The sequence below is a fragment of the Heterodontus francisci genome, chromosome 13, assembly GCF_036365525.1.
Source record: "Heterodontus francisci isolate sHetFra1 chromosome 13, sHetFra1.hap1, whole genome shotgun sequence".
In the NCBI taxonomy this organism is placed as follows: domain Eukaryota; kingdom Metazoa; phylum Chordata; class Chondrichthyes; order Heterodontiformes; family Heterodontidae; genus Heterodontus; species Heterodontus francisci.
The window spans coordinates 106036706-106064123 of NC_090383.1; the positions used below are offsets into that span (position 1 = coordinate 106036706).

The 27418-nt window shown below is 43.7% G+C and overlaps 1 protein-coding gene across 6 annotated transcripts in view; it reads left to right on the forward strand.

The window, feature by feature from the left end:
- The window catches only part of ltbp1 (latent transforming growth factor beta binding protein 1), a 368337-nt gene that overhangs the window by 292864 nt on the left and 48055 nt on the right, over positions 1-27418 (forward strand). For all 6 annotated transcript variants that reach the window (XM_068045343.1, XM_068045346.1, XM_068045345.1 and 3 more), the window contains 4 exons: positions 4904-5032; positions 7723-7863; positions 10904-11044; positions 12860-13018. In XM_068045343.1, coding sequence (XP_067901444.1) covers positions 4904-5032; positions 7723-7863; positions 10904-11044; positions 12860-13018 — 570 coding nt within the window. The remainder of the gene's footprint in view (positions 1-4903; positions 5033-7722; positions 7864-10903; positions 11045-12859; positions 13019-27418) is intronic.

The following is a 27418-nucleotide window of genomic DNA, read 5'->3' on the forward strand; positions in this document are numbered from 1 at the left end:
AGCCCAGTCGCCAGCTTGCTTTCTTGAGTGTGGCTCCCTGCTGAGAGTGGGATTGCAGGATTACCCCTCCAGTTGCACGTTTTGAGCCTGTTCAGATGATCATCAATCTCCCTCCTTCAGCGGCACAGAGTCTGCACCACTTACATCCTGTTTAATACTGAATCTGTTTATCAATGTTTCAATTGCATGGTCATGTTTGTGGCAGGTAGAAACCTAGTCTTTAAATTCACACTTCTGAGTGTGAAACACTTTCTCTTTAAAATTATATTTAGCTGGAGGTTTTCAGGCCTGATAATCCCATCTCCTGGTTTTCTTCAGGCTCAGCAGAGGAACTTCACCTGTGCCCGATAGGTGATCTAAAAATAATGGATCAGACTGAATCTTTTCCCATCGATCTACTTGCCTGTTCCACAGTTTAATTGCTGAGCGGCGTGTTACTTAGCTTGTACCTCATTGTCTAAAGGCTTAAGGTGCAGCCATACATGTGGCGGATTCCTGAAAGCAATCCATGGTGTTTGTACACCAAGTCTGACTCTGTTCATGAATATTTACCTCACGAGCATATAAGGCCACACTAATCAAGATGTGTACTGGGTGGAATAAACTGTCAGTCAGCCAACCAGTTTGCAAACTGTGTTTGTGTTTTTAATGCTGAAAATCAGTCAGCTGCATTGATATACTAGAATTCACAGATCAGAAAAAGAATTGAGCCTTCAGTCATTTTCCCGGAAGTTGAATCTGTCCCCATTCCGATTTTACATTTAAATAAATTTGCTCTTCTGCAAATTTCTGTTAAACATTTCTCTTGCAGAGGTAGCACATTTACCCATGTTTAAACGATGAAAATGGCAAAGTGAACAAGGAATTCGAGAACCCAGACTATGTCAGTCTAGACAGCTGATTTACGTTTCATTGACAATAGGAATGAGCCGTGTTTGAGTCTATTCAAACACCCACTGTTTGACTCAAATGGAATCCAACCAGTCACTTGGATCAAAAATAATTTAGCTTCTCAAAAAAGCACAATTGCGTATGTGGAGGAATTTACAACTCTGCTTTAGTGCTGTTAACCTATTTTTAGATGCGTCAACAAAGCTTAGCTATTCACATGCAAATGTCTGTGCATGTACAATTGCAGTTTTTGGCAGCAGCTCATCACTGTTTGATACAACAGGTGCAATTCTGCACATGCCATATATTTTCTTGTCTTACAGTTTGACTTATTCGGCAGTAGAAACCACTCTAGATTTGTTGCCTGTTCTACACAGAGGAAGTTATGTCAGTGGTAGAAATGCCAAATGTCACGTTCCTTATTCAGATTGGAGAGTTCACACTGTTGATATCTAACCCCAAGTTAAGCTTCCCACCACATCCGTGTCATCACTAAGACCACCTATTTCTGCCTCTGTAGCATCACCCGAATTCGCTCCTGCCTCAGATCATCTTCCACTGAAGCCTTCATTCATGCTTTTGTTACCTCTAGACCTGACTATTCCAATGTTCTTCTGGCCAGCCTCCCACATTCTACCCTCTGTAAACCTGAGGTTATCCAAAACTCTGCTGCCCACAAGCACCAGCTTTTACAAGGTTTGGATGTACAGTGAATCACTGAAGTATTTGCACAGTGACACAAGCAGACTAGATCAAAGTGCAATCCAGCCCAACTTATTTCACGCAGGATTCAAAAATTACAAGCTTCCATCCATATGTTATTCGTTGGTAATTTTATACTGGAGATGTATTTAAATCTATGTAGGAGTGTGCTCTCTCTCTGGTGATGTAACAATAGCATGAGCCAAAATCTGGACCAAAATTTGACCTCATTAATATTTCAGATGTAATTAATTAAATTGCATTCTTGCTAGAGATTCTAAAATGTCAACCAGAAATGTACGTTCAGTGGATTGTGGGAAATCCACTTGCTTCTGTATAAACACAACCTCAGGGTAGCTTCCATAGTATGAGCTCTGTCAGGAAATGCATCATTGGACCATGAAGCAGGGTTGGTTTTCAGCCTATTTCCACCTCGTTCTCAGTGATTCAGAAAAAGCTCTGTCACCACCAATTAAATAATAAAAACAGTCAAAAGTAACTTTTCAAGTACTGTAGCTGTATCCACATATCTTCAAGTGTCTCAGCAGTGGCCAGAACAGGTGCTGGTGACTTCAGTACCAATTTATATTTAGATGAGTTGGGTGGGAAAGTGTTCAGTGGCATGAAATCAGACCACAAAAGGCTATTGAGCCCATCACAGCCCCTTCCTTTCACAGATCATGTACAACCTGCCAGATTATGTACTCTATTAGACTTGTTTAATTTATTGAAGGGAATTTCTGTGTTAGTACTCCCCCCATGTCAAAAGGTAATGAAACAAAACTCCAAAATATTTGTCCATCTCACATCTCAGCTATTCAACCCTGATCTGCCATTCTCCAGATAATATTCCCTCAGCCACTCAAGCAGTCTCTGCCTGTCCATATAGTTATCAGTCTCTGACTATTCCCATGGGTACCAATTTCTGCCTGTCCTTGCAGGTACCAGTCTTTAACTTGCCCTGTAGTCCCCAATCCCAGTCTCTGCCTATTGCCACAGCTACCAATCCCAGTATCTGACTGTTACTGTAGTTCCCTGGTCCCAGAATCTATCTGTTGCCTTAGCTAACAACCCCATTCACAACCAGATACCGATCCACTTATTCTTTGAAGGAGTTATTATGTATTTTAACCTGATTTTGCCGGCAGTGTGGTAGTCAAGCACTCAACCAAAAAAATTCACAGCACAGAAGGTGATTCTGTTCATCGCTCCTGTGTCGGCTCTCAACATTTAACATTTATTTTTCCATACCCATTTTAAAAGCTATCATGGATTCAGCTTTCTTAACTTTTTTGGGGGAAGGCATTCCATGTTCTTGCAACCCTCCGTATAGAAGGTTTAGGGAAACAGTAGCATAGTGGTTATGTTACTGGACTAGTTATCCAGAGGCCTGGACTAATGATCTTAGTTTTAGTTTAGAGATACAGCACTGAAACAGGCCCACCTGGTCTGTGCCGACCATCAACCACCTATTTATACTAATCCTATACTACTCCCATATTCCTACCACATCCCCACCTGTCCCTATATTTCCCTACCACCTACCTATACTAGGGGCAATTTATAATGGCCAATTTACCTATCAACCTGCAAGTCTTTGGCATGTGGGAGGAAACCGGAGCACCCGGAGGAAACCCACGCAGACACAGGGAGAACTTGCAAACTCCACACAGGTAGTACCCAGAATTGAACCCGGGTCGCTGGAGCTGTGAGGCTGCGGTGCTAACCACTGCGCCACTGTGCCACCCACAACATGAGTTCAAATGCTAGCATGGCAGCTGGGGAAATTTACATACAGTTAATTAAATGAAGTCTGGAATAAGAAGCTAGTGATGGTGAAACTACTGAATTGTTGGAAAAACCCATCTGGATCACTAATGTCCTTTAGGGATGGAAATCTGCTGTCCTTACCTGGTCTGTTCTATATGCGACTCAAGACCCACAGAAATGTGCTTGACTCTTAACTTCCCTCTGAACTGTTTGAGCAAGCCACTCAGTTGTCGAGAAGGCCACCGTCTTCTCAAGAGCAGTTAGGTATGGGTAATAAATACTGGCCTTCCTAATGACCAGTTGGGCCGAATGGCCTGTTTCAATGCTATACATTCTATGTAATTCTATGATGCCCACATCCCATGAATGAATAAAAATCAATTGTGTTAACATCTCCCTTCGTTGATGGTGTTAATACTCTTTAGTTATCACTCACCAACCAGTGGAAATACATTTTCCCCATTTACCTTACCAAAGCCCTTCAAACTATTTTAAAACCTCTAGCAATTCTCCTCTTAACCATCTTAGCTCTAATAATAAGAGTATCAGTTGTTAATTTTAAACCAGTGTACTCTAGTTTTGCGCCTATAGTTTATGTCAAATAGCCTTCTAACATCTACATCATCTGTACCTCTCAGTGGAATTGTTGCTGGCCTCAGCATCACTGGCAAGTGATAGCATTGGACAGGACTGATTGTGAGGGAGTTTTTCAGGAGATATTACACCCTGGTTTGATTAGAATCAGGGGCAGGATTTTCCTGTGGGCTTCAGGACCCGCCGTCAGACTCAAATGGGGGTCAGAAACCCGCACTGTGTGGGAAAAGGTCACGCACCTGTGATTTTCCCTGATTGGCTACTTAATGGCCAGAGGGTAGGCTCGACATCCAATTAAGCATAGCTTTCGAAGCTGAGGACCAATAGGAGGCCCTCCAGCTTGAAAGCAGTGGCAGCTAAGTGAGGGAGAGGGCAACCCAAGATGGAGGCGCCCTCTTTCCAACTGTTTCAAATTTAAAATAAAAAAAGGCCTTATCAGCCAGGGCCACCAGTGTGGTGGGGGAGGGGGAGTGGGAGTGAAGGGGGGATCCCTCCATAGGGCAGCTTGCGGCTGCTGCTGAACCCAGGCAGGCTGGGAGGGCCTCTAAGACTGCCTGAAGCATTGCCCACTTCCTGCCCCACTACCTCCGCATCTGTTGCTGGAAGGCTGCCTCCAGGCAGCTAAACTGTCCCCGCTACCTGCAGAGACCTGGAAGGCGACTGGAATATCTCAGTCAGCCATCGACAACAGGGCTTAATAGGCCCACAAGCAGCTCATTTGGCTACCCTCCGCTTGCGGGAGGGTAGCTCTGCCGTCACCCCCATCCCGCCCCTGGGAAAATGGCACGGGACGGGATGGAGCCGGGGAAACAGCATGCAGGCTGGCGGGATGAAATTCTGCACCCATCCTACCTCCTTTCCTGCCCTCGGTGGAGGCTAAAAATGCCGCCCTAAATGTCAGTTTTGCAGTTTGTTTATTATAAAAAATCATATTTTTTGTTCACAGATGCAGATGAATGTGTTTTATTTGGACAAGAGATCTGTAAGAATGGGTTTTGCTTAAACACACAGCCTGGTTATGAGTGTTACTGCAGACAAGGCTTGTATTATGACCCAGTTAAACTGCAGTGTCTTGGTAAGTTTGCTCATAGTACCATGAAAAATATAGCACAAATGTGACTATGTTGATGTTTAGACTACTGACTTTCAAAAGAGAGGTATAGACCAAGGTGCAGACAGAGATGAAGAGCAAGAGATTTGCAATAGGCAAAAATAGTTAAAAGGTATGAGTAGATGTGGCTAGATTGTATGCACACTTGATAACTGAAACAGAAGGGTTGTTGGAGGTGATTTTAACACCCCCTATCTGATGAAAACCAGGCGGGGAAGCAGTTAAAATGGAATGGATACTCCATTATAGCCTAGAATTTTTTTTACATGCCTGACTTTTGAGGCATAAGAAGTACCTGATTGTAAGAGGTTGAATTTCATGTATTCATGCAGATTGGGGGCCTGTTCTGTCACTTCCGTTGCCTGAACACTTCCCCCCCCACTTCCCATCTGACTGCCCTGGAACTCCACCCCCTCCCCCCACCCGCCATGTCTCTGGGTCCCCTGACTCTGACCTTGGGCTTGGCTAGTGTTCCTGGGCCTCCTGACTTTCTGCTGCTTCCTGATGACTTTCCTGAAGATGTTGGCCAATGTTAATGACAGTCCACCTAATTTGTGTGGCATTTGTCTCATTATTTTCGGGAGTGAAAAGACATCCAACATAGTAGTTTATTTTCTGTAGTTTAAAAGCAGCTCACTTATAGGACCAAAGGCACAAATAGCTATATTTGAGGAAGGTGATGTATAGAGTTTATATACAGCTGCTCATCGCCCAATGGCACCAGGACCTGATTTGAGCCCATAATTGTGTGTGCGTGTTCAGCCCTATTCTAGATGTCCCAGCTTTTCAGAACCGATTTTGTGAAGGTACAAAAAGACTGAAAGTGAATTCTGCGCAGAATAGTGTTACTATTTTTTTTAAAAGCAGTGATTAAAGGAGCACATCTAAATTACTGTGCCGACCTTTGTGCAAAGCAGCTATCAAGAGGGAAAAACAAAAGGGAAAGCAATTTTTTTTATTCTTTAAATGCCTTCAAATCTTAATTGCTATTGAGAAATCTTTAACATTCAGAGTCACAAAATTGAAGGAATTGAGACAATAACAGAAAATGCTGAAAGTGCACAGCAGGTGTAAAGAGAAAAGGTGAATGAATGTTTTGGGTGGTAACAGGATAATGGATCTACATCAGAATTGTCATTTTTGCAGATGTTGAGGAAGCTACTGAATGTTTTTCTGCTGCTTTTATCTGTTAGAAGCCAAGTTTGCCTTGTTATTATCCCCAGGACTATCTAATTTCCTTCCTTAGTTTCCCGAAGGCAGTGGTTCAAACTGGGGCACAGTTGGGTGGTAGCAGTTGCCCTGTGCCTTGTCCAAGTGCCCATTTCATACTGTGAGTCGAGCGGGTGAGTGCCAGTGTGTTGTTTGACCACAGTCGAGCCCAGTGCTCCCCCTCACCTCCACACGCATGTAGTTTCCAGCGGTTCCACATTGTTCAGCAAACAGAACTGGGAGCCCTGGCCAATATCTTATAGGTCCTGCATTTCCCTGAAAAGTGAAATGAATTGGACTCCCCTCTCTTATTGCTGCCAAGACGAAGGTCTGACATCTTAGATCACACCAGGGACTGAACCTAAGACTTTCTGTGGCTCAGTACCACACACTACAATTATCCATTAAGCCTAGGAGCAAGTTTACTTTTTCATAATTCATTCTGGATGCTGACATTTATTTCCCATCCCTAGTTACCCTTGAGAAAGTGGTGGTGAGGCTTCTTCTTGAATCATGGAATGGTTACAGCACAGAAGGAGGCCATTCAGCCTGTCAAGTCCATGCCAGCTCTCTGCAAGAGAAATTTAGCAAGTCCCACTTCTCCGCCCTTTCCCCATAGCCCCGCAATTTTTTTTCCCTTCAGGTGCTTATCCAATTTCCTTTTGAAAGCCCTGATTAAATCTGCCTCCACCAGACTCTCAGGCAGTACATTCCAAATCCTAACCACACCCTGCATAAAAAAGTTTTTCCTCATGTTAATTTTGTTTTTTTTGCCAATCACCTTAAATCTGTGTCCTCTGGTTCTCGACCTTTCCGGTAATGGGAGCAGTTTCTCTCTATCTACTTTTCCTAGAACCCTCATGATTTTGACCACCTCTCCTCTCCTCTCAACCTTCCCTTCTTGAAGGAGAACAATTCCAGTTTCTCCAATGTATTCACATAACTGAAGTTCCTCATCCTTGGAACCATTCTCGTAAATCTTTACTACATCCTCTCCAATGCCATAACATCTATCCTAAAGTGTGGTGCCCAGAACTGGACACACTACTCCAGTTGAGGCTGAACCAGTGTTTTATAAGGTTTCACCAGCACCTCCTTGCTTTTGTACTCTATTCTTCTATTTATAAAGTCCAGAGTCCTGTATGTCTTTTAACCACTTTCTTAACCTGCCCTGCACCTTCAACGATTTGTGCACATTTATCCCCAGGTCTTTCTAATCTTCCACCCCCTTTAGAATTAAGCTCTTCAGTTTATATTGCATCTCCTCGTTCTTCATACCAGGTTTGGGAGGTGCTTGGCGAGAAGCCTTGGTGAGTTGCTGCAGTGCTTCCTGTAGAGTCAAACTACAACACTTAAATTATATTTTTGTACAAACAGTTACCCGCTGGTCTTTTGTAACATGTATGCATCAATTGATACCCCGAACACTTTCATTTTATTCCTAGATATCGATGAATGTCAGGATGCAGCAAGCTGCATCAATGGGCAGTGTATTAACACTGAGGGCTCCTACAACTGTTTCTGCACACTCCCAATGGTCCTGGATGCTTCGGGGAAACGCTGCACTCAGCCTCTAGATTCTGATGGTATGTTCCCGCTGCGGGACTGAACTGTTACATGTTACAGCATAGATGATGTGAAGCTTGAACAAAATATTTGGTAGTTTTGTAGACATGTTTCCAGTACAATGAGGTTGAATTGCTGTGGGGTTCTCCGGATCATCCAATGGAATGACAGCAAAAGGTCCAGGGAAGTCCTGAAGAAATGGTGTAAGCTGTGTTTACGCATATTGGGCAGCACAGTGGCGCAGTGGTTAGCACCGCAGCCTCACAGCTCCAGGGACCCGGGTTCGATTCTGGGTACTGCCTGTGCGGAGTTTGCAAGTTCTCCCTGTGTCTGTGTGGGTTTTCGCCGGGTGCTCCGGTTTCCTCCCACATCCAAAGACTTGCAGTTGATAGGTAAATTGGCCGTTGTAAATTTTCCCTAGTATAGGGAATATGGGATTACTGTAGGGTTATTATAAATGGGTGGTTGTTGGTCGGCACAGACTCGATGGGCCGAAGGGCCTGTTTCAGTGCTGTATCTCAAAATAAAGAAAAAAAATATCTCCAGAGTTTCCACAGATCTACCCCTGAGGTTTTGATGAGCGGGAGAACCCTCATGGGATTCCAACCCTTGGCGCACACTCATCCTGATTGTTGGTCTTACATTAAAGTACGGAGAAAGGAGTATTCCTCTGGTAGCTCCGGCTGTATCTTTGGAGGCAGGAGACTTTCCCAATTCCAGCTCTCTGTCCTGCTCAGTACAAGCAGTAGACAGTTGTGTGTAGTCTCATGGTTGCCATGGTACTTTCTAATTTCAAATATAAGTTCTGCTTGAGGGGCTTCCTCCCTCTCAGGTTAAAGTGGAAGAGCTGCTAGGAGATTCTGCCACATGCGGCGCCCTTTTATTCTGTTGGGTCACTATTCCTCTCACTAATATTCATGCAGCAGTAGTTGGCTGGTATGGCACCCCAGCAATGTTCACATGCGATAATGATAAATATATATTACAAATGCTAATTTATGAACTGTGCGCATCATGTCCAGTGCGGGTCCAGTGAAGTGATTCCAAACATTTTGCATGGTATGCTGCAAAAGTGTTGTTAAAACGTCTTGCGTTGCTCAGTAGTGCTTTAATAATGTAAAACACTCAGTGTACATGGGAATTCTGTCTAATATACAAGAAAACTATGAGTAAATGTTAATAAACTCAATTCGTCAGCAGTATCAAAACTTGGTTTAAAAGTTCCCCCAGCACTGGCGAAATAAAGGCTTAGTGATATCAGAGAATTCACAGGTAATCACCTTGACTGAAACAAATATTGGGCTCATGTTGGTGCTTTTAATTCATATCAGGTTAATCTTTCCACACCTATTTTTACGATTTTATGATTTTTGATTGTTAATACCACCAACATTCAAAAGATCTGGCTGGATATTACACAGAAGAACTTCCTGTTTACAATAATTAAACTTACAATATCTCCTATATATATATATATATATAGGCCTATCGTGTCCGCACCAGCTCTCCAGAAGAACAATTCACTCAGTTCCATTCCCTGCCTTCTCCCTGTAACCCTGCACATTCTTCCTTCTCATATAACAGTCTAATTCCCTTTTGAATGCTTCAATTGAACCTGCCTCCACCACACTCTCAGGCAGTGCATTCCAGAACTTAACAATTCGCTATGTGAAAAAGATTTTCCTCATGTCGCTTTTGCTTCTCTTACCAAATACTTTAAATCTGTGCCCTCTCATTCTTGATCCTTTCACGAGTGAGAACAGTTTCTCTCTGTCTACTTTGTCCAGATTTTGAATACCTCTATCAAATCACCTCTCAGCCTTCTCTTCCCCAAGAAAACAGTCCTAACTTCTCCAAACTAACTTCGTAACTGATGTTCCTCATCCCTGGAACCATTCTCGTGAATCTTTTCTGTACTCTGTGCAGTGCCCTCATGTCTTTCCTAAAGTGCAGTGCCCAGAACTGGAAGCAATACTCCAGCTGTGGCCGAACTAGTGTCTTATACAAGTTCAACATAACTTCCTTGCTCTTGTACTCTATGCCCCTATTAATAAAGCCCAGGATACTGTATGCTTTATTAACCACACTGTCAACCTGTCCTGCCACCTTCAACGAATTATGCACATATACATCCAGGTCCCTCTGCTCCTGCACCCACCCCCCCCCCCCCCCCCCTCAAAATTGTACCCTTTATTTTATATTGTCTCTCCATGTTCTTCCTACCAAAATAAATTACTTCACATTTCTCTGCATTGAACTTCATCTGCCCATTCCACCAACTTGTCTATGTCCTCTGTGGTCGCTGGCATTCCATCTGTGTGAAGATACAAAGCAATCAAAGTGAAATGTCTACCGAAAAATTTTATCACAGCAAAGGAATGCAGACAGCAAAAGAACAACTCCCCTCCCCAAATGGCTCGCTACTTAAAGCGAATCAGTTAAAGAGAATTGGATAGATACTCGAAAGGAAACATTATGTTGAAAGAGCAGGGGAGTGGGACAATTGGATTGCTGTTTGAAAGAGCAAGCACGCTGGATCTAATGGCCTCCTTCTATTGATGTGTAATTCAATGATTCAATGAAGACAAGGCTGTAAGTTCTTCCTGGGTCTTTGCCAGACAGCCCAGGTTGTCTGGACACAGCAGATAGAAGATAACTGATTAGGTCAGGTCGCACACTCGTAAAACAACCCACATGATTTTCCTTGCATTAAGGAAAATTGGAAGAGCTCCTCGTATAATCATGTGCTCTGATCGTCTGATTTCCTGATGGTCGTTTCACTCAGGCAATCCATAGCTCCTGGGCGCTGACAGAGAAATCTACCCTACGTTCTTCTTGTGAAAATCAATATGTAGGAAAATAATGCTCTTTATTATATTTTAAATGACTCAACTAAAGATGTCCCCATTTGGAATTGAAAGTCCCTTATTTAAGCATTTCTGAAGCAGTACATTGAAGTCAGCATTGTGTTTTTATTTTATTTTTTACCCAGTTGCGCCCTGGTCCCAGTGGAACATATGTTTATGCTGTTGGTTACCCAATGTTTCCTTTCATTCCTAGATATTGATGAATGTCAGGATCCGTCAAACTGCATCGGTGGTCAATGCATTAACACGGACGGCTCGTACAACTGTTTCTGCACATACCCAATGATCCTGGACTCTTCAGGGAAACGCTGCATTCAGCCTTCAGACACTATTGGTATGTCCCAGCAATAGGGACAACCCATGTCATTGTTGCAAATAGGCACAGTCACTTTAGATTGCAAATTATGTGAAATGCTTTTTTTTTTTGAAAATACTTAAAATACATTGGCTTCAGCCTGTTTATAACCCACCTCTTTGTCCGAACATTTCTTTTTGTGCTTCGGTGTCAAATTTCTGGCTGATGATGCTCCTGTGAAGCGCCTTGCGATGTTTTACGGCACTAAAGGCGCTATATAAATGCAATTTCTTGTTCTTGTTGTTGGGCAGAGTGTAGCCTGATCTGTTTGAAGGAACTCTTCACACAAAGGCGAGCAGAAAACTGGAATTCTGCTCCCAAAGAAGCTGCTGAAGCTGTGGGTCAAATGGAAATTACAGAAGTGAGATTATTGTTAGATAAGGGTATTAAAGGTTACGGAACCAAGGCGGGTAGATGGAGTTAAGTTATAGATCAGCCTTGATATAATTGAAAGGCAGGACGAGCTCGAGGGGCTGAATGGCCCTCTCCTGTCCCTGTGTTCCTTCTCCTATGATTATGATGGAGTACTCTAATTCACCATATAGAATATGCAGTGCAGTTTTAGTTAAGTGGGTTAATTGGTATTTATTATTGTCCTTCACTATGAAACTTTTACTGATGTGTTAGACCAAATGGGAATACTCAATGTGACATTAATACCAGCAAAGGAAGCTTTTAACACTTGGATTGCTACTTTGCCACTGCACTAAGCCAATGTGACAGCAGCCAAAACCACCAGGCTCTCGCTGGCTCAATCGACTCCGCTCCACTCCTCTTTTTGAGATTTGAGTCGTCTTGGGTTAGAAGGGTGGTCGCACTTCCTTCTCGTTCCCCTCTGTCTATATGTCCCATCCTCCTCCTGGAGAGACTTAACACGGATGTGGGATACAATGACATCTGACTGTGTTGCATAAATCTGCTTCCCCGACTGCTGTGCTGGTATGGGGGCACGTGGTTGGGTAGGTCAGGCACTGTTGAGGTACGTTCACCCAAAGTTTGCTAAGACCTGGAAAAGCAGCAGCTGTACAAACACCCATTGCCCTGCTGTCCGAAGCGTCTTGCTTTAAAGTCCTATTTATTTTTTGGACTCATTTCACTGATTTATCGGTGAAATTGCCACCCACGCAGAGGAAAATATTTTCTCTCATAGTTTGGGAGACCATTGAATGATCACTCCCGTGGAGGCTGGAGGCAGTTAAAACACAAACACCAGCCCGTTTTGTTTCTTTTCCACCAACATTTTACAGTTTCACTGCCTCATGGGTTGCTTCTAACATAAGCACACTTTCCCTGCTAACCTTGAAAAGAATGACGTTCAAGAGGATTAAAGGATTTGATGGGGTTGATAGAGAGAAACTATCTCCCCAAGTGGGGGAGCCCAGAACAAAGGGAGCATAACCTTAAAATTAGAGCTAGGCCATTCAGGAGTGATGCCAAGAGGCACTTCTTCACACAAACGGCAGTGTAATTCTGGAACTCTCTTCCAGTAAAAGCTGTGGAGACTGAAACTTACAAAACTGAGATTGATTAATTTTTGTGAGGCATTAAGGGTTACAGAACTGAGGACAGGTGGGGGGAGCTGAGGTACAGATCAGCCGTGATCTAATTGAATGGCGGAACAGTCTCAAGGGGCTTAATGGCCTCCTCCTGTTCCTATGTTCTTAGAAATACGAATGACAGAAACCTGTTTGTATATTCACAATGCTAATGCGATATTGAATGTCGTCCTCAAATGATGATGCTGGAGCTTAATTTTTTTAACTCTCTCCCTCCTTCCCTACTTTGCTGTTTCAGAACAAACCAGTGAAGAGGATGTTTGCTGGCAGGCTGTGAGCAGTCAGGTTGTGTGTGGCTCGCCCTTGGTGGGGCAAAGGACTACGTACACTGAGTGCTGCTGTATGTACGGCGAAGCGTGGGGTATGGACTGTGCCCTTTGCCCTCTCAGAAACACGGGTGAGTTACATTCGCCCGGCCATCTATACTTTATGCTATCTGAGGATTAGGAGTAAAGGGGGGGAAATATGATCAACGGAATATATTTCCCAGTGAATTGAGTGCAGGTTGCTGCTTCATAAGCCTGAAATTGTGATGTGAGGCTTAGGGCTGTTCATTTTTGTTTAAAGGGTTGGTAAACTCCATGCAATTTGGCAGGCACAATCAAAATCATGTGTTTTTTTTTCAAATTTACTGCAAACTTATTAGAATTATCTGGAAACACTGTACCTGAACCCACAGCAGTGGCATGTGCACTCATCACCTGTGAAATTTACATTTTCTGACCATGACAAGGAGTGTGAAAACCAAACCGAAATCCAGTGGGGGGAGAAACTGGGCGGCAGTCAGTTCACAAGCATCTCAGTCAGCTCTGGCAGCCACTGCTGGCACAAACATAGGGCTGGATTTTGTTCCCAGCCTAACGTCGGGTTCCGTGGCCATGGGGCGGGGCCAGAAAATCAGAGCAGGAGCAGTCAACGGGACCCGACCTAGCATATTTAAAAGCACATTTGCATGAATTAAAATATAAACAGCAGTAATCTTACCTTCACTTCCCGATCCTCAGTGTGACGAGCGGCACTTACTCGCCTTCACTTTCCTGTCCAGGGAAAGCTGGCTTGACCAAGGTGGGAAGGGGTGAACTCTGAACTCTGATGGGTGGGGGTGAAGGGGTGAACGCTGCACTTTGTTGAACTGTCTGCAGGACTGGCAGCCTTTTAAAAATGCCACCCGCACCTGCTTCCACATTGGAGACTATGTGAACTTTCTGTTTTTATTTATGTTTTTCTTGTCTTTCTTTACTCTGCCTCGACCTTACAAGAGCACTGTCAGCTGCAATGGGTTGACACCTTTCCATTCTGAGTGACACTGGAAATCTATTGGCAACTTAGGAATGGATTGAGACTGTCCAAATGGATTTCAGATAGCACTTTACAGTCAACAAACTGAAAAAACTCTGCCCTAGGCTTTCTGGCCCCGTTGCATTGGTTTTCGGGCAGATCTGGGGAATCGGGGCCAGAAATGTCCTTGGAGACACACTCTCAATCCCTGTTACCTTTCCCCTGAAGGGCAGTCCCTCTGATACCAAATCCTTCCCCTCCACCCTCATCCCCTGCCTTGATGTGGGTGTGAGTGTACAAATGACATAGAATTGAAGGAGTTCCTAATGATGTCATGCATAGTTGGACAGTTAGGTTGCTCTCCCGAGATGCAGGCTTGCAGTACAAAAGCAGTTACAGTCAAGCCTGCTCTGGTCAGTATTTTCTGTACATTTATTCAGGGTAACATTGAGTTCACTGTTTAATTTTAAAACAAAACGTTTAAAACATTGAAGCAGTAGCTTTCCCTGGGAGACCTTGCAGGCACAGATACGGACTGGGAGTACTTCTCGATACTGGCAGTATCGTCCTGATAATTGGATAATAATGCGACAAGTGTGAATTTATTTAGTATTATTTCCATCAACGTGTGGTGCTTCTGAATTGACCCAGACATGAAACCAAATCCAAAGGTCTGGTCCCTTTGTTCCTGCACTAAGCTGAAGTGTAGGAATTTACTGAGTTTAGGTTGCATGTTATAAAAAGACTGGCATAGATGTCAAGTTTGCTACTGCCATCTACTGACAGTGTGAACAAAGCAACATGTACAATCATCAGGATTAAGTCCACAGTCACTGAGAAATCCAACACTTAACCAAATTATAGAATTTCCAAAATTACATTCTAAATACTTGATCCTTTTTCTACATAACAACAGTGACTACACTTCAAATGTTAATTCATTTGCTGTGAAGTGCTTTGGAATGTTATCAGGCATTATACAAATGCAAGATTTGAGTACCATGGCAGCAGTGTGCACCACTTACAAGATGTACTGCAGCAACTCGCCAAGGTTTCTTCGGCAGCACCTCCCAAACCTCGACCTTTATCACCTAGAAAGACAAGGGCAGCAGGCACATGGGAACACCACCACCTGCACGTTCCCCTCCAAGTCACACCCCATCCTGACTTGGAAATATACTACTTTTCCTTCACTGTCTCTGGGTCAAAATCCTGGAACTCCCTCCCTAGCAGCACTGTGGGAGTACCTTCACCACCCGGACTGCAGCAATTTAACAAGGAAGTTCACTATCATCTTCCCAAGAGAAATTAGGGATGGGCAATGAATGCTGGTCTTTCCAGAACCACCCACATCCCAGGAATGAATAAAAAAAATATTTTTTTCCCTTACGAACCATAACTAAAAAGTCTCAAAAGAGTTGGGATTTTTGGGTTACTTGCAGCTGTCCACCTGCTATGTTGGCAGTGCTCCCGTGTGACCACATACAGCAGGATATCTAGCAGCAGCAACAGGGTTTTAAGCACTTAACCCTTGTACTACATAATAGAAACATAGGAATATAAACACCATCAGCTGATTCTCAAAACAGAAAAGATAATACACCATTCATGTTCCTCAATCTCCTCGTCTGTCAACTATCCACTCAGCTCCCTCTTGAATTTGCTAACATACGATGATAGCAGATAGACTAAAATATTCTCCATAACATTTTCCAACAGTTCTTGGAGGCACTTTTCCCCATATTGACCTTCACATGCTCTAGAACCTTGCAGTGCTGTGGTGCAGGAACAGAACTAATTAGAAAATATTTTTTAAAAGCACATAATTAAATAACTTTCTAAAGCAACTACTCAAAAAGAAATATGAAATATTGAGTGTACAAGCTAAATTATTTTTTAAATTATTATTAAATTATTTTTAAATTTAAGCATTAGGGTGAAATATGTGGGGGTGACTATGACTTTCAGTGATACTATAAAATGGATGATATGAATCTCCTGATTTTTATTTCTGTTGACTTCAATCGGGAGAGATGTGAAATGGGCGGTCAATTTGCTATACCATTCTACACTGTTACATAAAGGCAAGATTACCCGCTGTACATTCCTGGCATCATAAGATCACAAAAGAGATTCGAAAGACAAAGATCATTCAGCCCAACTTTAGTTCATCCGACCCGAAAGACCCTGCAGAATCAGAGAATCACAGAATTGTTACAGCACAGAAGGAGGCTATTACAGTATTCAACTGTTTTTTTCAATATTCCTCGGCTTTTCCTTCTACTTTCTTACCTGCAAGTCCATTAAATTCCATCTTGTTGTTTGAACTTCCTGACATCAGTTCTGGAACACTGAACACAGCCTTTGAGTGTCCAATTCTGACATTGCGACAAGGAAGCCAATTTTAGCAATTTAAATGCTGATGCATTGTCTGTCTCCAACTACCAAAAGAAAGAACAAACTTGCATTGATATAGCCTCTCACATACTTAGGATATCACAAGGTTATCATCACAGTTACACAATGATTTTTGAAATGCAGTCATTGTTGTTCAGTTGGCAAATGTGTAGCCATTTTGCCAAAGTCTCATAAACAGTAAAGTGCCCAAATAGTCTGTTTTTGATGGTGTAGGTTAAAGAATAAATGTTGGCTAGGATACTGGGAAACCTCCCCCTACTCTTCCTTGAATTTTGCCATGAGACTTTCTACAGCTGCTCCACAGGATTAGTTTTAACCGTGACTGCAGCCTTCCATCTTGACGGCTCTGACAGCCTCCAGTCTGCCTTAGAGAGGCTGCCTCCAAGGAGCTGCTGGGCTCCACACTCAGCGGGGGGCCTGCTCTCACAGCGGGAAACTGCCATCGCCATCAGGAAATGGCCCCTAGGTGGGGCCTTAATTGTCCTAATTGGCTGTCCGTCTCCGTGAAGCGGGCTGCCGACTTTGTTCCCCACCCACCCATGGGAAAGTTCCCTCAGAGGCAGGAAGACATTGGGGAGCAGTCCCAATGCGGTTCCCCCCTATTTTCCTGCCACCACCACCACCCCCCCCCCCCCCCCCCACCCCCCAATCTCCATGGGGCAGGGAAAATGCAGGCCTTTAACCCGGCTACCAGATTTTGGCAGTGTAAATGTGGCAGTAGGCCAGGTGGATACTGCATTCTTGCAATCCGGGCTAACCACACTATAGTGTAAAAGAATTTTTAGGGTTCCTTAAAATCAACAAGAGGGTGGGTGGGGGTGGGGGGGGGAGGTGGTGGGGGGGAGTGCAGGAAGGTTTATGATTGAATAATTATAAATGTGTGCCCACGCATGCAGACATGTATAATTTAATACAAGAAAATACAAACTAATATTTAGCGTGGTTACAAGGTTCTAAAATACATTACATTGAGTGACACCCAACCTCATGTCACCAGTTCCCAAAGTCCACATCTTACCCAGCTGGCAACAGGCCGAATGTAAAACTGCCAACACGTGCTAAGATCAACAGCCCAGAAGACCTCTCAAAAACGTATCTTCTTGCTAGTTTCATATTTGTCTTACAGCCCGCTGTATGAGACCCCTGTTGCAGAAACCAGTCAATTTTCACAGGCTTCATGTAGAGAAAAGGCAGCTAACGTTTACCTAACTTGTCAGAAATATTAGGGCTGATGGAGCTGCTGTGCATGTGTTCAGCATCTGCAGTGTTTTTCTTTCACTTCAGTGTTCTGTAGAAACCACGGGTTTTCAAACTGCAAACTCGATGGAGCAGATTTTCGTCCTTACTGCCTGGGCGTTAAGCATCTCCTGGCCGCAGAGAAGAAAATCTGCTGGAGAGAACATTACGTTCCTCACAGAACCTGCCTGAATCTCCTTCCACTAAAATCAATGGATTTCCATTGACTTCAACGGAAAATAAAATCGGAGTGGGTGGAAAATGACTGCCCTAGCCAGACCCGTTAGCTTCCTGCTGAGGGATCAGGTAAAATTATCCTGAGGTTTGTTGTAGGAATGCAAAGACTGGGCACCTCTCCACACAGAAAGTCAGTCTGCCCAGCCCCTCATGTACCCTCTAACCAGCACCTCATGTACCCTCTAACCAGCCTCTCATGTACCCTCTAACCAGCCTCTCATGTACCCTCTAAGCAGCTCCTCATGTACCCTCTAAGCAGCTCCTCATGTACCCTCTAACCAGCCTCCCATGTTCCCTCTAACCAGCCTCCCGTGCACCCTCTAGCCAGCCTCCCGTGCACCCTCTAGCCAGCCCCCCCGTGCACCCTCTAGCCAGCCCCCCGTGTACCCTCTAACCAGCCTCTCAGGCACCTTCTAACCCAGTGGTTTTGGTTGAAGGACCACATTTTAAATGGATCTGTAATCGCGGGCCCTCCATCTAACTATAATGCTATATAATATTCATAATATGAAATTGCTGCATGCAAAGAGTGTTTTAATGATGCTTTTAAGAAAACAGGTATTTACTGACAGATAGCAGTGAGATAGGCCTTCTTCTCGCTCAGAGTTTGCTCATCCTTGGCAGGGCGGAGCAGAGGAACAGAGGAGGCACAGCATGAAGAGAGCAGGCACATAAGGAGAATAGAGCACGGAGAAAGCACTAGGGGAGCAGGGGGAAAACTGGCATTGGGTCACAGACCCCCTGGAAACTCCCCATAGTCTCCAGTTTGAGAGCCACTGCTCTAGTGTCAATTACATATATGTATGCAGGAAACCTGAGAACAGCTGTCCAGTCCATCCTGTTGTCTGGGGATAGTGTGATGTACAGAGCGAAAGGGGAAGAAGAGAATTGGCAAAGAGCAACTATGAGCTGGATTTTCTTGTCCCCCAGCCGCGGGTTCCATGGCGGGTGCCCTGAAGATGGCTCCAGATGAGGCCCACCATGGACCTCGATGCTGTGAGTGCTCGGCCCGATCCTTCTGGCGGCGGCAAAGCACTCAGTGGTGCCCACGCCCCCCACCCCCCGGTCTTTGGGCAACTGGACCACAATTTAAATATTCAAATGAATAAATTTATTAAATTGAAATAGACTTACCTGATATCTTGAGGGCCCGCCACGATCTTCGGATCCCCGTCCGGGGAAATGCAGCACCACACGGGTGGAGGGGGTAGGTTTGTCAGTGCGGGGGGGGGGGGGGTGGTGTGGCGGTGCAGGGGGGAATGGGGTCAAATATGCATAATGGTGGAGGGGATGGTGGGAAGGGTTGAACCTCAAACTTTGTGCAATTTCTGGGGGTGGGGGAAAGTCAGATATAAAAGGTAAGTTTTTTTGGCGGGGGTGGGGGGCAGGCAAATAGCTATTGTAATTGTCATGGGGGGTGGGAAAGGGGCATTAGAAATTTATTTATTTAATTTTGTAGGGTAGGACTTTAAAAATTTAAATTGGGCAGCAGGGCTGGCTGCCCTTTAAAAAACGGTGCCAGCTCCTGCACACAGGCAGCTGATGCCATTGCCGGGGACGGACAGCCTGCCCCCTCCATGAGATCGGCTATTTAAATGAGCCGCCACACTTGAGATTGTGACGGCTATTTGGCGTGCTGTCCGTGTGGGCGGGCCGCCATTTTTTGAACTTGCTGTCGAGATTGGCAGCAGGCCCTTAAAATCCAACCCTATATGATTGTACAGGGAGGGGGGGGGGGGGGGGGGCGGGGGGGATGGTGGAGGTATAAAAGTATTTTAGAGCAAAAAATGTAAAACCTGTAAATGTTCAAGAAAAGAGTACTCTTCATTCATTCATAGGAATATAGGAACAGGAGTAGGTCATTCAGCCTCTTGAGCCTGTTCCACACCATTCAATTTGATCTATATCTTAACTCCAATTGCTCTGTATAATTTCTTCTTACAAGTTTTGCTGCTCTTCACCAGACTTTCTGTGGGCTTTTCTTTATTCTTTTTGATGGTCTACTTTCTGTTTAGCTCTGCTTGTAATCTTTTTAAAATTTGCTTTTAGAAAACATACATATTGTCACAGGCACTAACAACCCTAATGTAGCTGTCAGTTTGAGTGTGCAATGGTGAACCACTTCATCAGTTGTTTATATTGTAGCTTTCTTCTGCATTCTACCAACAACATTCTCAGTGATTCTCTCCCAAGGGCAGGGTTACATTGCTGGAACATTACTAAAATGATGACTAGATAAAAATGATGAATGTTGTCAAAACTGTTGCAATAGGGAATGAATGTGCGCTGCCTCGCTTTTATTAGTGCAGTAGCCTTACAGATCATATTCAGTAGATTGCCCCTATGAAGCTGTCTAAGGGAGTGTTCAGAAAGTGTTAGCAAGGAGCCTTTTATACAAGTTCTATATCAGGGACAGAGCTGTGCAAAAGCCGCACTTTTCCAGAGGTGCAGTTTATCACTGGACAGGATTAAAATGGTCTCTGGTGTTAGATAATGTAAACAGTATTCCGGCACTGTAAAGTGCAAGATTGTAGAATCATAGAACAGTGCAGCACAGAAGGAGGCCATTTGGCCCATCATGTCTGCACAGCCTCTTTTTTAAGAGAAATCGAGTTAGTCCCATGTCCCTGCTCTTTCCCCATATCCCAACAATTTTTTCTCGCTTAAATGTTTATCCAATTCCATTTTAAAAGTTACTATTAAATCTGTTTCCACCGCTGTGTCAGGCAGTGCATTCCAAATCCTAACCACTCGTTAATGTAAAAATGCTTTTCCTAATTTTTTTTTAGAGATACAGCACTGAAACAGGCCCTTCGGCCCACCGAGTCTGTGCCGACCATCAACCACCCATTTATACTAATCCTACACTAATCCCATATTCCTACCACATTCCCACCTGTCCCTATATTTCCCTACCACCTACCTACATTAGGGGCAATTGCTAATGGCCAATTTACCTATCAACCTGCAAGTCTTTGGCATGTGGGAGGAAACCGGAGCACCCGGAGGAAACCCACGCAAACACAGGGAGAACTTGCAATCTCTGGTTCTTCAGACAATCAGTCGCCTTAAATCTGTTCCCTGCCCTTCAGCCGTTGGAAAGATTCCTTAAGAGAGTAACTGCACCAAGTTAAATGGTCACCTTAGCAGAGTGGGATCCAACCAAATGCATTGTACTGAGTGACGCAATGCTGACTGCAACATTCTGACTGTCCTGTGTGGCGCCAGGTGAAGGTTGCATAGTTCAAGTCGGAAAGTAGCTGTAAAAACCAAACCAAATGCTTCACATTAAACTCTGTAGATCAACCAAAAACAATGTCGCCTTAGGTTTTAAGTAATTGATGGAGAAGTGAAAGGCAGGAACCCACCCGAGAGTATAGCTTGATCCAAGGGCAGCATTGTGTTGTGGTTTGGCTATCGTGTCTCTATAGAAAATGTAGGTCTGCCAAAACAACTACTAGACTGATCATTTTAAAGAAGGAACTCAGCAGTAGCCAGACATAAAGTATAATCCTCATGAATTCAGCTCGTGATGTAATTCTTAAACCCTGTTGATTAGGAAGGTTCTCCCTGATTTAATCTCTTCTCAATGTTAGCTGATCCCAGCCTGAGGCAGCTGCAAGGGCAGCATTACAAAGTTACAAAGTATTTACAGCTCAGCAACAGGCAATTCGGCCCAACAGACCTATGCTGGTGTTTATGCTCCACACCAACCTTTTAACCCTACTTCATCTAACCCTATCAGCAATCCTTCTGTCCCTTTCTCCCTCATGTACTTATCTAGCTTCCTCTTAAATGCATCTATGTTATTTGCCTCAATTATTCCTTCTGGTAACAAGTTCCACATTCTCACCACCCTCTGAGTAAAGAAGTTTCTCCTGAATTTCCTATTGGAATCATTAGTGACTCTCATATTTATGACCCCTAAATCTGATGAAAATATCTTCTCTAAAATGTACCCTTCCCAACTCTTTCTTATTCTTAAAGACCTCTATCAGATCACCGCTTAATTTTCTCTTATCTGGAGCCTGTTCAGTCTTTTCCGATAGGTATAACCTCACTGTTCTATCATTCTAGGAAGGAGAAAAGCGTCAGTGAAGCTTCTTGTTCCAGATCACGATCCAGTGACTGCATACTGGAAGGTGCATCAGGGTAGCCAGTTGGGTGAGGGTAAAATCAGACTGGGCTGTGGTGTCCTCCTCATGTTCAACTAACCCAACAACACCCTCTGGCTAACTAACCCATGAAGGCCCCAGTGGGTTGGGCAACTGTCTTCACTTTGAGTCACCAGTTCAAGAAAGAAGGAAGAGAGGAGATTGAGGGGATAACCTCCAATTGACTTCTGCACCCCATCCTTGCAGATATTTATCTTCAGGTTTGGGGGCTAAGGTTTTTGAATTCATTCACAGAATGTGGGCATCACTGGTAAGACCAGCATTTATTGCCCTGGAAAAGGTGGTGGTGAACTGGCTTCTTGAATACAATGGAGTGGCTTGCCCAGCCATTTCAGAGGGCAGTTGATGAATTAACCACATTGCTGTGTGTCTGCAGTCACATATAGGCCAGACTGGGTAAGGGCAGCAGGCTTCCTTCTCTGAATAACATTAGCAATTCAGTTTTTTTTAAAAATGGCAGTCTGGTAGCTTCATGGTCACCATTACTGCAACTAGCATTTTAATTCCAGATTTAATTGAATTTAAATTTCTCCACTGCTATGGTGAGACTTGAACTCACATCATTGAGCTATTAATCCAGGCCTTCTGGATTACTAGTCTAGTAACATCACCACTATGCTACTGCACCTTTCACACTGGTCAACTCCACCATGAGGTTTTCTCCCTGCCAAAGTATTTTGCCAAAGTTGATGCATCCAACAGCACCATTCCAGCGCTGAGATATTCAAAGAGCATCGTCCCCTCGCAACACCGGCCCAGGCTCACACCGGCAGCACAATATATGCAGGAGGAGGGAATTTAAGTTCAGTAGTGGGAGCCAGTTGAGAAGGAGAATTGGGGAAAAAGTAAGAGAGAAAGTGTATTTGTGGATGCTGCTTGACACCAAGATGAGAAATTTGGTGAGTGAAGCTTTGTAATGCTGACGCTCATCTTGTATTGCCTTTTTTCAGGCATTTTGTTTGGAATTTTGGGGGAGTTTTATGGGATACATATATACGTGTATCACCTTATGCACTACTATATTCTGTGAACTATATAAAGGAATGTGAGATGAACTGTCTTAAGCCATTGCATTGAACAGCACAGAAGTATCCAAATGTTTTCTCTTTGTAGGCCACTTAATTGAATATCATTGAATTAGCCTATTACTTTTCTTTAAACAGCAGCCAAAATCTATAACTATTGTATTATCATAACTTCATCCAGCCCTACTACCCTCTGAGATTGCTGCGCTCCTGCAATTCTGGCCTCTTGCACTTGCCAGTTTTTCAACGCTCCACCATTGATGGCTATGCCTTTAAAAGCCTAAAAACTCCTTAAAACCTACCTCTTCGAGCAAGATTTTGGTCACCAGTCCATATGTGGTGTCAAATTTTGATTGATAATCAATCCTGTGAAGAACCTTGAGACCTTTTATATGCCATTTTCCACCAATGATGTGGCAGCCCTTTTCCACCAATGAGATAACAGCCCTTTCCAAGCTGTGAACCCACTCAAACAGGCCAAAGCAACAATGTAAGAAGCAGAAATGCCTCAGAGGCACAATTTGGAAACCCACTCACTGAGCTGGACTGCTGATGCTTCGAGAGCTACATGTGGCCCTCAGGACAAAGCATGGACACCCCAGGGATACCGAGTGTAGATTTGTCCCATTTAAAGGAGACATTCTCAGTGACTGCGAAGACTCAGAGAAGCTTTCATAATTGCCAGTTTCTTTGTTATGCTTGGATAAAGTTTAAAGTCTTTAAAACCACAAGACCGATGCAGTTAACTTTTCTCATTTTTTTACTTTTGCCACATCAGAGATTAATAGAAAACGATGAATCGAGTCCAACAGTTTATGGCTTCGAACATTAGCAGCACCTTCGCATTTAAACAAGAAATGCTTTAATCTTTCCTGGAAAACTGAAGAAAACAGTTCTTTTTTTAGGGAAAACAGAAAATGTTGGAACTCCAGAGCAGGCCGCTTTGTATTCCAAAGCGTTTCTTGTGTAACCCTTCATCAGAACAGTACTGAGAATATTAACCCACCTTCTCACAATGCTGATCATCCTGCTAAATATTTCCAGTGTTTTCTGTTTTAATCTCCAAATTTCTGATCTATCCCTTATTTATCAGAAAACTTTTGAGGAGACCAATGTTTTATTGACTCAGGAGTGATTTCTACATTGTATTATTAATTGAAATTGGACCCTTTTTTAAAATGTAAATTTAGTTGATCACCACTTCTATCAGAATAAGCTGTATTTTTATATGAATTAGGTAGCAGTTTTGGTCAATAATCCTTTGCATTTATGTTCCAAAGGCATGGATAATGTAAGATTTGGCACTCTCTACTCACATTTAAACTTGATGCATTGTTTCATAGTTGCACAAATGTGACTAGATATGCAGATGTCTGGATCCAGGGATGCAGGTGCCAAGAACTGGGGTTAGGAGATAGGACCAGACATTGCTTACATACTTGAGCAGTAACTGATGGGTATATGGACTGCCTTGTCAAATTGAGCATAAACGGAATAATTAAAGGCTAGGAGCAGAGACTGAGTCCATTTATTTTCCACACTGGATGCCATTTGGCAAAAAGATTTGCAGGAAGTACATTATTGTTGTTCAGTCCACTTCCAGCGGTGCTACGTTTCTGTTCAACATTCACTGTTTGTGTGTTTGGATCTTTTTTGAATTCACCTCACAAAGTACTCCTGCCACTGGTATCACTGAACGCAGTAATCATATCTCATTGTCATTATGACGTTGGGGTCTCCTCTACCACAGAATTGTTGCAGCACAGAAGGAGGCCATTCAGCCCATCGTGTCTGCACCAGCTCTCTGAATGAGCAATTCACCTAATGCCATTCCCTCACCTTCTCCCCGTAACCCTGCACATTCTTCCTTTTCAGATCACTGTCTAATTCCCTTCTGAATGCCTCGATTGAACCTGCCTCCACCACACTTGCAGGCAGTGCATTCCAGATCCTAACCACTCGCTGCATGAAGAAATTTTTCCTCATGTCACTGTTGCTTTTTTTCCCCAAGCTTCAAAACCGTTGGTCAGCAGCTGAGGGTACAATTCGACCAGTTTGCTTTCGTTATCCAGAAGTGAGTAGGTGGCTGGCCTTGAAATCCTGGTGTGTGAATATTAGTGTTCAAACACGGAATGCATAATTCCATGCCAGCTTCCACAAGAGAACAGGAGCATTAACACACTTATTTTAAAATGGAAGATAGGATTGCATGTGAATGCATTAAGCATAGCCTGAAATTCAGACTTTGAGGCCTAAATGGATCCAAAAAAAGAAATTGGAGGCATTTAAGTAATTTTAGATCTGTTAGCCGACTGCACAGGAAAAAATTCCAGTAATGTGTATGTACCGAGGAATTGTGCAGTGGCTGAATGCCTACCTGCTCTGTCTGGCCTATATTTCAGAGTTCTCTTGCTATCCGAGAAAAACCAGACAGGGGAAAGAAAGAATTATCTTCTAAACATTCTGGCAGCAATGGGCGAGCAATCTGCCCTGGCTGAATCCTTTCAGACTCTTGATGTTGTCTGCTCCTCCATAGATGGCAAACGTGTTTCATAATAAATGTGGCGTCTTAAGTGGCAGATGTGGATTGGCCCAAATATGGTCTTTCACTGCTAAAGATTCCTTTCTCGAATTGTTTCATGATGTTTCTGCGGAAACTTAGCAAACAGAAAATCACATTGGCAGCAACCACAATTAATGGAAATGCCTGAGTAAGTGAAACATTTGAATTGGACTCATTACTTGAAGTATTATATTGCAAATTCAAGATTGGTTCCTGTATATTACAATACCCTCATCCTGATCAGACTTGTTTTAATGCACTTTCCATGTATTTTCTGCCCTTTTCTCCTGTGTGCTGACAAGTATGAGCACAACAAGAATGGAAGCTTTTAAATTATTTCCATACTTTTGGTCTGTTTGGTCATCTGTATATTGGATTTTTTTTTTAAATCCAAGCTAGTAATTGTAACCTCCTGTTCCCCTCTGCCTTTGCTTCTTCTCTGCTTCGCTATTCCTCTGCTTTAGTTTCTCATCTCAGTCTATATTTTCTGTTGTCTCAAACTCTGCTTGCTCTACCGGGAAAGAGGTGAGAGGAGAGGCTGTGGAGGGCTGCTGCAGCAAGTTATGGAGTGCTGATGCAGCAGGCTGTGGAGGGCTGCTGAAGGAGGCTGTGGAGGGCTGCTGAAGGAGGCTGTGGAGGGCTGTTGCAGCAGGCTGTGGAGGGCTACTGAAGGAGGCTGTGGAGGGCTGCTGAAGGAGGCTGTGGAGGGCTGCTGAAAGAGGCTGTGGAGGGCTGCAACAACAGGCTTTGGAGGGCTACTGCAGCAACGTGCACCAGTAACCTCAGGGGGCAGTAGATCTGCTCTGCAACCAATTCAGTTTGCTTCAGAAGAGTTAAAATTTAAAGCTACTCTCCTCTGCCCATTGCAACCCTGGACACCAATAACATTTCTGGCATCAAGCATTGTTGAAGTGTGAGTGTCAGATGCAGATGTTTAACCATGCATTTTGTTTTTGTTGTATCTCAACCATTAGTAATTACATAGTGCCTTCAACATAGAACAATATCCTGAGATGGATTCACAGGCGTATGGGAAGAAATATATATTCCAAGCCAAAAGAGATGCCTGAACCAATAATTCAGACAGCATGAGTTCAAATCTCACTTTGTTCAGTTTGAGAATTGAATTCAAGTGCTTTTTAAGAATTAAAAATCTGGAAAGAAAATATAGACTGATATCAGTTAAAAAATGACACTGAATCTATCAGATTGTTGTGACTCCAGTTCCGACACAGACATGGTTGACATCTGTCCTCTGGAGTGGCCCAGATTGTTAATCTGTTATAGAAGCAAAATACTACGGATGTTGGAAATCTGAAATAAAAACAAGAAATGCTGGAACCACTCAGCAGGTCTGGCAGCATCTGTGGAAAGAGAAGCAGAGTTAACGTTTCGGGTCAGTGACCCTTCTTCGGAACTAGCAAATATTAGAAATGTCAAAGGTTAGAAAGCAAGTGAGCCGGGGGTGGGGCTGTTAATTGTTTATCAATTGTTTGATTATATGCAGGTGGAGGGTGTTAATTGGGGTGTTACATGAGTGCTTATAAGCAAAGAACAAAGAAAATTACAGCACAGGAACAGACCCTTCGGCCCTCCAAGCCTGCGCCGATCCAGATCCTCTATCTAAACATGTCGCCTATTTTCTAAGGGTCTGTATCTCTTTGCTTCCTGCCCATTCATGTATCTGTCTAGATACATCTTAAAAGACGCTATCGTGCCCGCGTCTACCACCTCCGCTGGCAACGCGTTCCAGGCACCCACCACCCTCTGCGTAAAGAACTTTCCACGCATATCCCCCCTAAACTTTTCCCCTCTCACTTTGAACTCGTGACCCCTAGTAATTGAATCCCCCACTCTGGGGAAAA